Source organism: Balaenoptera physalus, assembly GCF_965194825.1.
Source record: "Balaenoptera physalus genome assembly, chromosome: 1".
Taxonomy (NCBI): domain Eukaryota; kingdom Metazoa; phylum Chordata; class Mammalia; order Artiodactyla; family Balaenopteridae; genus Balaenoptera; species Balaenoptera physalus.
The window spans coordinates 182,391,330-182,404,044 of record NC_138882.1 but is presented as its reverse complement, the minus strand read 5'-3'; the positions used below and the strand labels follow the sequence as shown (position 1 = coordinate 182,404,044).

Genomic DNA, 12,715 nt, shown 5'->3' with positions numbered 1-12,715 from the left:
GAGTTCAAGGTGGGGAGGCAGGGGCTCTCCTCCTTCCAGACCCTTGACTGTCTCACAGGCAGGGTCCAGTGGGGTGACCTTGGGACTGGGCCAGCCCCACCCCAGGACCAGCTGTCCAGGACAGGGCAGGAGTGGAGAGAACCAAGACAGGGCAGTAAGCAGGTGCTCAGAGGCACAGGGGGGCAGTAGGCAGGGGTGCAGAGATGAGCCTTTGACGAGGCCCATCTCCCTCCACCTGCACTTTACAGTCCTGAGGACACAGACCAAAAAGCAGCTTCAAAGCCAGCAATTGGTGAAAGAAGAGCATGGCCCCAAGATTTCCCTTTGGAGCCCAGAAAGAGGTCTGTCCTCTCAAAGATGAGACAAGCTGGTCTTTTTCCCCAAAGAAAAACTCCTTTTCTGCAGGGCACAAAGAAAGTCTCCTCACCTCCCCTGGGGCTGCAGGAAGACCCCCTCCTCCCCCAGCTGGCCAGTTCCTGCCATTTAAGACATAGCAGTACAATATTCAAATATATATATGTAAAAAATATATATATATATCTGAAAGGTCCTCATCTCCCCACATTCCAGGTACCTTACGTTTGCCTGGGATATCAGAACTTGAAAGAATCCTTTGACATAAATTACAAACCTGCTTTTGAAGCATTTTTCAAACAAAAAAAAAAAAGAAAGAAAGAAAAACCCCAAAGCACGCTATTATGTGCATAAGAGATTCTTCGTTGGAGCTATAAACTCTGACAGATTCTGCACATCCCATGTTTCATTCCCCTCCCCCCACCCGGTCCTCCCCCGCCTCCTCCGTCTCCCTTTCCCCGCTGGCACCAGCGTCCCCAGAGCTGCTTCCTGGCCTCCTCTCTCCCTGTCTCCCATCGATTTATTTAAAAAATTAAAAAAAAATACACCGAATCCCCACAGGCCCCTGGCGTATGTACCAAAATAAAAAGACAGCAAATTAAATTAAATGCCACCTCTCAAAACTCAAATTCCCTATTAGCGGAGGAAGTGAGAAGATGCGGCTTTTCGCTTCATCCCGCACCTAGCTCCTTCCCACACGCGCACCTGTTTCCTGCCTTCCTCTCCAAAACCTCCAAGATGTGCACACACACACACAGATCTTTTCCTCCTCCTGACATCTCACTGAATCTCTGGTGCTCCTCCACCTTCGCTCTCACCCACCTGCTCTCCCCAGGTGGGCACGGACCACCCCCTTGGAGCCCAGGGGGGCTGCCAGGGCCGCATCCAGGGTGCTTTTTCCACACACTGTTTCTAAGCATCCAACAGCCTCGTGAAGTAAGTGTTCTTATTCCCTTCATGAAGTAGGTGTTCTCAGTAAGGAAACTGAGGCTCAAAGAGGCTCGCCAGTTCAGTCTCTGCCACCCAAGCCTGCGTGTCCCCATTAAACCGAGCTGACTCAGAGCGCTTGGGGTGCTGGAGGGAGAGGGACAGAGAGTGGTCCATCTGGAGGGCTACTAGGAGGAGGAGGCTCCTGAAGGATTGGACTCCTGTGGCCAGTTCCTCTGAGAGCCCATTGGGAGATCCATGTCATTGGGGCAAAATCTTTTCCCACACCCTCCTTGCAATTTCAGGTTTATTTCAAACGAGATGGGGAACCCATCGACGCAGTGCCCCTGTCAGAGCCGCCGGCTGCTAGCTCTGGCCCCCTCCAGGACAGCAGGCCCTTCCGCGGCCTCCTGCACCGTGACCTAGACGACACCAAGATGCAGAGGTCACTGTCCCTGCTGGACGCTGAGGGCCGGGGCGGGCATTCCTACACAGAGCGCCCCTCCCGCAGCCTGACCCCGGATCCCAGCATCCTCCTCCAGCCAACCACCGAGAACATCCCCGAGACGGTGGTGAGCCGCGAGTTCCCCCGCTGGGTCCACAGCTCCGAGCCTGTCTACTTCCTGAGCCACAGCCGTACGCCGGGCAGTGACGGCACCGTGGAGGTGCGCGCCCTGCTCACCTGGACGCTCAACCCGCAGATCGACAACGAAGCCCTCTTCAGCTGTGAGGTCAAGCACCCGGCACTGTCGATGCCCATGCAGGCAGAGGTCACGCTGGGTGAGGCTCGATGGAAGCCACTCTGCAGGGCCCCTGCAGAGCTGGGCGGTGGGGAGCCTTGGAATAGGGTGGGCTGCCGGCCACCACGGAGATGGGAAGGAGTTGGAGCAAGCCGGGGTCGGGGTTAGGCACGGAGGCCAGAGTCAGGCTGTTTGGGAGGTTTGCTGAGCTGTGTTGCAGGACATGGGAAATTACAGGGAGATCTGGGGAGTTTGGTCCAGCAGGATCAAGGATATGGAAGTCACGGAAGTTTTGCTAGATCAGTGTTAGGAACATGGGAGGTTTTCAGGATTGAAGATGGAACGGGACAGTCCCAGGGAACTTTGCTGGGTGAGTGAAGAAGACACAGGAGTTGGGACTCATAGGGGAGAGTTGCTGAGTCAGGTCAGGAAACATCCAGGGAAGGATGGGAACATAGGAGGTGACAAAGGGGTTTTCTCGATTGGAATAAGAGACCCATGAGTGCAGGGACACTTACTGGGTAAGGATCATGAGCGTGGCAGGTCGGAGGCTTTTCGGATTAGGGTCAGGAATACTGAAGGTAGTTTTGCCGGCCTGGGGTAGGGAACATACAGGACGCGGGAGGATACTGCTCTCGCTTACACTTTTAAGTAAAATGGAAACCCTGTCATCTGCAGGGATGTGGGATGTGGGCACAACCAGGACACTGGACACCCAGGGATAGCTCAGCCCGAGAACCCAATCCCCATCTGGGACCTGCTTCCTCTTCCCACAGAGCCCCAACTCTGCATGTCCCCAGAGCAGATCCTTGTTTCCCCTTGTACATCTCCTCCCAGCTGAGTAAAGGCAGGGAGACGGGGCATGTGGAATCTTCTCTATTAGAAATATGAGGCTCTCAGAACCAGGATTTGTATTGACTGGGGTGGGATGGGGTGGGGCAAGGAGATGGGCACACTGACCCAGTACTGGCCCTCTTTGCCCACAACCCTCTGGACCTTGGTTTTCAGTACCCAGCAGCTCAACCCAGAGCCCAAGATGCCGGGGCTTGTCCCCTGCATCTCCTGCAGTGGTGAAGAGCTGCATGGAAACATACACAGCCCCTAACCCAGGCCCCTCATGACCGAGGACAGATAGCAATGACTGACTAGGGTTGAGACCCCAGCCTGTGCCTGGGGGTCCAAAGGCTGTCTCTGTTTTTAACGAGTCCACCAGAAAACCCAGCACCAACTCTGCACTAAACACCAAGAAAAGGATTTCATGTACATATAACACCTACTCTGTGCCAGGAATATACGCAAGGATTCTCTCATTCACTCCTCACAAGAAGTTTACCATGCAGTCCCATTTTACAGGTGAGCAAAACTGAGGCTCAGTTTGGTGGGGTCCCTTTCTCTGAGTCACCAACTTATAAGTAGCAGAGCTGGGATTTCCAGCCAGGTCTGTTGGTGCCTTCTCCAATTCCCTTATGCCAACCACTGAACTTACCAGCCCCAGGACTGGGCACCCTTGCTGGCTATGGGGTTAGTTGTCTGAAGTCTGATGAAAATGGCCCTTTGATTCCCACAGGCCACTTGCCCACACAGAAAATAATAATAAGGGCTAACATTTACTGAACACCTACTATGTACCATGGACCGTTGCTTTTCTCATATGAACACAATTAATAATCCAGTTACCCAATTGGTAATCCTCATGGTCACTCAGTGAGGTCAGCATTATTAGTATCCCATATCACAGACGAGGCAACTGAGGCGCAGGGAGGTTAAGTAAGTTGCCCAAGGTAAGTGGGGGAGGGTTCAAAGCCAGACAGTGTGGCCCCAGTGTCTTGCCCTTCGCCTCCACTCACTGTGCTGCCTCAGGGCATCTGTTGTCATGGTGCCTGCCCCCTGAGTACCATTTGCTCGTCATGCCATAGAAACTTCACAAGTACCCCTTATGACCAGGCCCTGTGCCAGGCGCTGGGATGATCCCCACGCAGAGCCAGCCCAGACCCCTCTCTCAGCCTTCCCACCTTGCCAGAACTCCCGCCCCCAGTTTCTCTGGACCCTCCATCCTTCCCAGAGCTCCTTCTTTCATTTGAACCTCCCTGTCCCCAAGATACAGTCTGCTTCCAGGCTGGGAGGCAGAGCAGCCTCGGCGCTTCAAGGGGATGCCTTGCCCATGAAAGCCGCCCCCAGCCTCTCTTGCCCAAGGCTCAACTTCCGCTGGGAGGGCTCCCTGTCCCACACCCACAGAGAATGAGAAAGACGAGACCAGACAAGGACTTCCGAACATCTGGAAAGGTGAGCTTGCGGTTCACATCTCCCAGTGATGGACGGGGTGCTGCCGCTGGCTTGTTCCACCCCCTTGCCATCCCCTATCCCAAGCCGTAGTAAAGCACTTGCCTGCCCTGTCCCAGATTCCAGATTGTTCCCTTGACCGGAGCCACCTTGGTGTGCGCCCCCAACCTCCATCATCAGAGCAAGAGAAAGGCCCACTCGCAGCCAGTGGGCATGACCGATGTGTGTGTGCCCACGGGGAATTGGGGGACACAGCAGGGTCACCCAGGCGAAGGGGCCAAATTGGGTGGGTGAGTGAAGAGACCCCCAGGCTGGCTTCCCGTCTTACCCCAGCTGCTGTCAGTTGGTGAGATCTCAAGCCTCTTAGGTCTCTGAGCCGTGTTCTCTGACCTGCTGAGTGGGGGAATGATAGTAACCTCATACGTGTTTGGAGCATGTGCTGGCAGCCAGGCTCTATGCAAGATGCTTTTCTCCAAGATCTCCTTGCAGTGACCCTATCAGGCAGCTGAGAGATGCCATCATTCTCCCCATTTTATAAGTAAGGGAACCCAAGCTTAGAGCAACCCTCCTCAGGTCACCCAGCCAGGTCTGACCCCAGAGGCCACGCTCCTAACCACTGTGCTCTACTGCCCATCCGGTGGGGCTGCGGTGAGGACCTGTGGAGCCCGTGGGTGTAGCTGGTGGAGGGTGGTGTGAACCAGAGGGGTCCTGAGTGAGTGCTTGCACCTCACACAATCAAGGCACCCTGCACTTGCACTCTGGCCATGGGGGTGAGACAGAGGGCTGCACGAGATGACCCCGGGGCACAGAATCCAGTCATCTGGTCAGGACTTTAAAAGTTAGGCCAACAAGGGTTGGGGCATGCCTCCCTGTGATGGCCCTTTGCTCCTCCTGTTCCCGCCGCCAGGGATGCCCTCCCCAGCTCAGACGCCACTGCCCCTAAGAAGACAGACGCCTGGTGATCCTAGAGCCCATCTCAGTAGACAGCAACTACATTCTTCCCGTTGATCAAGCCAGAACCCTTGGAGTCACCCACTATCCCCCTCTTTTCTCCTACCCAACAGCCAAGCCATTCTTAAGCCCTGGCAGCTCAACCTCAGAATATATCCCACATCTACCCTGTCTCATGGTTTCCTCTCCGACCACCCAATCTAAGCACCAGCAGTTCACACTGGGTTATTACAGTAGCCCCAAAACTGGCCTTTCTGCTTCCACTTGTGTGCATTTCTGTTCTCCACTCTGATTGATCTAAAATATAAATCCACATACACACCCACCCAAAACCCTCCAATGGTAGACAGATTGATAGAACAAAAAAAGGGCCCAGAAATAGACCCACATATAGTCAGTTGATTTTCGATAAAGGTCCCTAGGCTGTTCGATGGGAAAAGAGAATGCTTCTTAACACATGGCCCCGGAACTACTGGATACACTTAAGGAGGAAATGAACCTGACCCCTACACACACACACACACACACACACACACACACACACACACACACACACACACACACAAGAATTAACCTGAGATGAATCACAGACCTCAATGTAAAACCCAGCATCATAAAACTTCTAGAGCAAAACACAGGAATATATCTTTGTGACACTGAGGTAGGCAAGGATTTCTTAAAGAGTCACAAAAAGCACTAAATGCAAATTTGAAAATTGGTGAATTGGACTTAATCAAAATTCAAATCTTCTGCTCCTAAGAAGATACTTTTAAGAAAGTGAAATGTGGTGAAATGGAAAAGCAAACTACAAACAGAGAAAATACTCTCAGTACAGATATATGATGAGGGATTTGTATCCAGAATATATAAGGAACTACTACAGATCAATAATGACAACTCAAATTTTAAAGATAGGATATACAAATGGCTAATCAGCATATAAAAAGATATATAACATCATTAGGGAAATGAAGACTAAAACCTCAGTGAGATACCATTTCACAACCACTAAAATGCCTAACATGGGAAAGACGGACAACACCAAATGTTGGCAAGGTCATAGAACAATAAGAACCCTCATACAGGGCTGGGAGTATAAAACAGTACTACTGCTTTGGAAAACTAGTAGTTTCTTACAAAGATAAAAATACCCCTCCTTACTCTATGACCCAGCAATTTCACTCCTAAGTATCTACCCAAGAGAAATGAAAACATGTCCACAAAGACCTGAATGTTCACAGCAGCTTTACCCATAACAACAACAACAACAACTGTAAAAAACCCAAATGTCCGTAACTAGGAAAATGGATGAACAAATCTGTGATATATTCATATAATGAACCACTTCTCATCAATACAGATGAATGAACTCCTAATACACCAACAACGTGAATGAAGCTCAGAAACATTGTGCTGAGTGAGAGTAGTCAGGCAGAAGAGTACAAACTGCACGCTTCCATTTATATGAACTCCTAGAACATGAAACAAACCTCTGAGGATAGAAAGTGGAACAGTGTTTACCTATGGAGGGTGGAAATTGACTGGAAGGAGGCATCAGGGGACCTTTGGAGGGATGGGAATGTTCTCGAATTTGGTTGGGATAGTGCTTACATAGATGTTCACATTTATGAAGATTTGTCAAATTGTGTTCTTAAGAACAGCGCATTCCCCTTATGTGAGTTTCCTCACAATTTAAAAATATATGAAAGTCAAAACAAAACAAAATAATCCTCTAGACTGCCATCACATCTAAAATTACCTCCCCACGTGCTCATCTTTCACACTCGTCTCTGCCCCATCTGCTCCAGCCACAGGCTTCTCCTTACTCTTCCTTGAATATGCCCAGCTCAGACCCACCTCTGTGACTTTGCACTGTCCTTCCTTTCCGCCTAGATTAATCTTACCCCAGGTATTCTCAATCCCTCCTTCATCAGATCCCTGCTCAAATCTTCTACTCAGAGGCTCTCTCCTTGAACTCCCTATTTCAGCCGCCTCCTCCTGGCCCCATCAATTCCTTACCTTGCTTTGCTTTCTGGCATTGCGTTTAGCTCCACGTGCAAGTATATGATATATTTTCTGATTGCCTGGACCTTCCACTAGAATTTAAGTTGCACGTGGGCAGGGTCTTTACCTGCCTTGTTCACATGGTGCAGGGCTCAGCACAATCTGTAACCTATGACTTAATAAACACTTCCCTAATAATCAATTAGTTAATACTTTTCTGGGTTGTTGTGAAGATTAAACAAGGCGTGCATACAAAGTGCTTAGCATAGTGACAGAGTAAGTACTCAGTAAATATAAGCTACTGTTGTTATTCATTATTGTGTCCCCAACATTGCCCTGCATAGTGATCGACACAGATTAGGCATAAAGAACTAGATGGTTAGAGTAGATGAATGAATGGGTGCGTGAGCAGATTAGTAGGTTTATGGGTAGGTATATGGATGGATAAATGGATGGATGGATGATATGGTGGAGGGATGAATAATACGGAATGATAGATGAATGGATAGAACAAATGCTTGGATGGATGGATGGATGGATGGATGGATGGATGGATGGATGGATGGATGGATTGTTGAATGATATGATGGAGGGATGAATAATATGATAGAGTGATGAATGGATGGATAGAATGAATGCTTGGTTGGATGAATGAATGGATGCATGGATGGATGGATAAGTGGGTGGCTGAGTGGGTAGATGAGTGAGTGGTTGTCTTAGTGAACACCTAGAATTCCTGTGGTGGGGCGCCTAGAGGAGCTTTCCGTGAGATTTCACAAGGCTCTCCTTGCAGCAAAATGCTAAGGAGAGTAAAGAGAGCAGTTATATAATCAGGATTTTTTGTACACCCCTGAACAGATGCACACCACTTCACATTTCACATTTCCATCTCATATCTCTCCCCCTTTGTCATTTTCAGAGCAACTTCTCAAATAGTAGGATAGCAGTCTATTCTCCCCATTTACAGGTGAGAAAATTGAGGCCCAACAAGTTGAATTGACTCATCCAAGTCACGTAACTGGAGAGTAGAAGACAGGCCTCAATCCTGGGTCTCCTGACTCCCACTCTTTCCATATGTCCAGGGGTTGAGGGGAGGGAAGTCCCAGGGGCTGAGAACCTCCCTTCAGGTACTTTCAGTGATGTGTTCTAGGGGCAGGAGAGAGGGGCCAGGACTTGACTGCCAGGAGCTGCTAATGGGTGTCAGCACGTGGTGGAAGCGTGAGGGTGATACCAGCTGGCCTGGCTTTCAGAAGCATCTTGATGCAGCAGTGAGGGCAGGAGTCAGAGGGGCCACCTGCCACCAAGGTTCTTGCCGGTCGGCAGCTGCCAGGATCGAGCTTGGAAGAGTGAGGGCAGAGCAGACCCCTTGCCTACCCACCCTCTGCCTCTCAGGGTCACCTTCACACAGGAGCCTCTGGACCTGGCAGCTCAGGGCAGTAGGGGAGGGGTCTGGCTGCCCACGTGGAAGAAGGCATCCAGCTTTCCCCCTCCTCCACCCCTGGGTTCCAAGCTTCGCTCTAAAGACCTATGTAACTTCAGGTCCCGCCCCTGCCACTTCTTTGCTGTGTGACCTCGGGCAAGTCACTGCCCTCCTGGGAGCCAGTTTTACGGCCTGCAAAATGGGTTTCATGGCAACCTGCCTCGTAAGCACCAAGATGGGTGAGACAGTCCTAGAATGAGGTCTAGCACATGTCAGGCACCTGATAAATGTGAGTTCCCTCCCTTTGGGGCCAGGAGACCCAGGCGCGGCCTGAAGGGGGTGGGCAGGACCTTTAGAAACGGAGACAGTTAGGAATCTGACCTAGGAGAGGAAGTTGTCTGCCCTGGTCCTCCGGCTCACGCTTCTCCGGGACAGGGATGCCCTTCCACGCCCCCTGCTGGCTGCAGCAGGACAGTGCCATCCCAGCAGGACAAGAAGAGGAGACAGAATAACCCAGGGCCAGACGGCCCTATGCAGCGCTTCTCACCTGCAAAGGGACCTTGACAGCACTTGAATGTTCATTAAAAAGACGAGAAAGTTACTTGACTTCCCCAAGCCTTCATTGCCTTATGGGGACAATCTCAAGAGGTTGGAAGTGTAAATGAGGTCATGCATAAAGTGTGTCACAGAGTGCCTGGCACTTAGGATGCTCTGGACAAATGTTAGCCCTTAAACCCACCATCTCCCAATATTCCTAACGACCCAGTGTGGTGGGTGGGCAAGGGTTGCCTTGGCTGTTCCCACCCTGTGTTTGGGGAAAGCCAGGGGAAGTGACTGGTCCAGGGGCACATAGGCTAGACTCCTTTCTCATGTGGGTGGACGCAGCAGCGGAAGCTGCCCGCGCCTTCCCTGCCATTCCCTCCCCTCGCACAGGCCCGACTTTTCCTGCTGATGCCTCCCTCCGCCCCACACGGCCCTTAAGGTGTCTTGCTTGTGGTTTAATTAATAGTCCTTTGGTTTCATTCTCAGAGAGTGAAATTGGTTGGCAGTGCCTAGGAAATCACCCACATCTGCCAGCTGCTCTGATTTCTGCTCTGAGAGCTCTGAGTGGGAAGGAGAGGCTCGGGTAGCAGGTGGGGCAGATGGGGAGAACCCAGGCCAGCCCCAGGGCCTGGGGACAAAGCTTTTCTCCTGCTGCCACCCCTGGAAGATGTCCAAAGAGAGTGGCACAGAGCATGGCACTCTGATCCAAACCCTATCGCTTTCCCCTGGCCCAGGAAGCTCTATGGGGTCTGGCCCCGTCCCCACCCCCATCACCCCTGACCTTCCACCTCAGCGCCACGCCCTGGCTGTTCCCTCCACGTGGAACCCTTTTCAGGAGCTTCATCTCAGCTGAAATGTCAGCTCGTTGGAAGAGACACTCAGACCATCACTCCCCACTTGTCCAATTCTCCACACAATGCCATGGCTCTCCAGTAGTTTTTTATTCATGTACTTATTTGTGTATCAAATGTTTCCCCAACTAAAGTGTAAGCTGTGTGTCGGCAGGCATGTGTCTCCATCACCACTGCGTCCCCAGCCCTGCCCCAAAGCCTGCCACACAGTTGGCTCAATAATTACTTGTTAAATGAATGAATGAGTGATGAATGGATCTGGCAGAAAGAAGCCTGGCACAAAAGTCATGGGACAGGAGAAACTGGCTCCGTGGGTGACCTTGGATAAGCCTCTTCGTTACCCCTGGGCCTCAGTTTCCCAATCTGAAACCTGAGAGGATGGACTCAGTGATCCCAGGGGCTCTTCCATCCCCGATATTCTCTGGTTCATAGCAGGGCAGCACCCTTGGGCATCTTGTCTCCCACATTCAGAGAAGTTAAGGGGCTTGAAAGAAGTGATACAAGCAGGTGAGGAAGAGAGGCAGGGAGGACACAGGCCAGGTCCAAGGAGGGAGATGGTTCCCCCCACATTTTGCCACCTTCCACTCACCTCCAACCCAGAGATTCCAGAAAAACCCCACTGGGCATATTCACCTGGTAGAAGGCTCTCTGGAGTAGGAGTAATGAGACCAGAAATTTCATCCCAGTTCTTCTTCACTGTGTGAACTTCAGCAAGTTACTTCCCCTCTCTGAGCCTCAGTTAACTCAGCTATACAATGGGGATGATAATGGCAGGACCCCACCTCACAAGGGTTTAGTGCAGGTAGGAGTGTGGGTGTTTTGAGTAGAACTGGCTGCTGGAGCAGGTTTCTCCCTGTTAGCTGCTGAGTCGTCTCCCAGGTGGCACCTCCCTTGGGTGTCCCTGACTCCACTGTCCCCTGGGTTTCTCCAATCTGACCCCTTGTTACACCGGTTTGTGCTTGTCTTTTGACCCCACTGAGAGTGAACCCCACAAGGACAGGAATTGTGCTCTGTACACAATTAAATCCCCAGGTCCCAGCCAGGGCTCGGGAAACGTGTATGAATGAATGCAGGCATCAATGAATGATCTGGATGGGAGCTTTCTCTCCCGTTCCCCCAGCACCTCTTTTCTTTGCTTAGTCTCCTCTCCCCCGCACAAACACACATCTCTCTGACCTGGCCTTCCTCTCCCTATAGTTGCCCCCAAAGGACCCAAAATCATGATGACGCCCAGCAGAGCCCGGGTCGGGGACACAGTGAGGATTCTGGTCCATGGATTTCAGGTCAGCCTCTCTCTGAGCATCTGCAAGGGTGGCGGGAGGTCATCAGGCACCAGCGGGGCACCAGCATCCCTGGCAGCATGCTCTGAGACCCTCCCCTTGACCTCCAGCACAGCCAGCTGGTCTCAGTCTCCTAATCTGTGTAATGGCAGAACTGGCTTCCACGAGGAATGGCACGGGGTGCACGCATGGATTTGCTCGCCCACCTACAACTTAGAGCAGACATGGCACATGGATCTTGACATACTTTCCAGCCCTAGAGTCCTTTCCTTCCTGGGGTCTGGGCAGCCAGTCCCAGCCCATCAGATGAAAATGTGTCACCCACCCTGGCCAGGCCATGCCTCTGGCCCCTTCCTGCTCTGGCAGAATGGTCCCTCCTGTGACCCGACTCTCTCCTGCTCTGGCCAACAGAACGAAGTCTTCCCAGAGCCCATGTTCACATGGACGCGGGTCGGGAGCCGCCTCCTGGATGGCAGCGCTGAGTTTGATGGGAGGGAGCTGGTGCTGGAGCGGGTTCCCGCTGAGCTCAACGGCTCCATGTACCGCTGCATGGCCCAGAACCCTCTGGGCTCCACCGACACACACACCCGGCTCATCGTGTTTGGTACGCTGCGCCCAACTAGGGGATCGGGAGGGCTACCCGGGGAGGCCCCGGGCTGGAGCTTTCCCAAGGAGGAGGGAGCAGTAGGGGCCCAAGTCCCGTAAATTTGTCCTGAGAGGATGCCCCACAGGGAAGCACAACAGTCCAGTGGTTAAAACCATAACAGCTTTGGAGCTAGAGAACCCTGGGTTCAAATCCCAGATTCACCACTTCGCAGCTGGGCAACGCTGGGCAAACTGTTTCCCCTCCCTCAGTTTCTCCATCTGTAGAATGGGGCTGATACCACCCAGCCCGCAGAGGCTGTGTGGCTGCCCTGAGAGGGTGCACATGACACCCACAGCGGGTGCTGGATGAGGGGCCTCCTTTGCCGAGTTCCAAATGCCATCCACGCTCTAGTTCTCTTTCTGTTCTTCCCAACAGAAAACCCAAATATCCCAAAAGGAACGGAGGACTCCAATGGTAAGTCTCCACTCTCAGAGCTTCTAGCTTAAAAGCTCTGGTCCCCCAAACAGCCCCTTTGTATGACCTTGCCCCTCCCTCATGCCGTAGGCACATAACTGACCTCTAGTTGGGCAGAGTCTGGGTCAAAGGTCAGGAGTGGGCCCTAAACCAATTAAGCATCCCTAAGCAGCTGCCAGGGATTTCTAGGGACCAAGTCTCTCTCAGAGAGCTCAGCTGCCATGGTCCCAAGATGTGTCTAGCGTTGACTGTGGGGTTGTGATCTGGGGCCCTTGACCACTTCATAGGATGGTGGGGCCCTTTAT

The 12,715-nt window shown here is 52.0% G+C and overlaps 1 protein-coding gene across 2 annotated transcripts in view; it reads left to right on the top strand.

Moving 5' to 3' along the window:
* The window catches only part of IGSF21 (immunoglobin superfamily member 21), a 247,772-nt gene that overhangs the window by 234,434 nt on the left and 623 nt on the right, over positions 1 to 12,715 (top strand). For both annotated transcript variants that reach the window (XM_082451740.1, XM_082451741.1), the window contains exons 6-9: positions 1,587 to 2,061; positions 11,268 to 11,353; positions 11,762 to 11,954; positions 12,372 to 12,410. In XM_082451740.1, the coding sequence (XP_082307866.1) occupies positions 1,587 to 2,061; positions 11,268 to 11,353; positions 11,762 to 11,954; positions 12,372 to 12,410 (793 nt within the window). The remainder of the gene's footprint in view (positions 1 to 1,586; positions 2,062 to 11,267; positions 11,354 to 11,761; positions 11,955 to 12,371; positions 12,411 to 12,715) is intronic.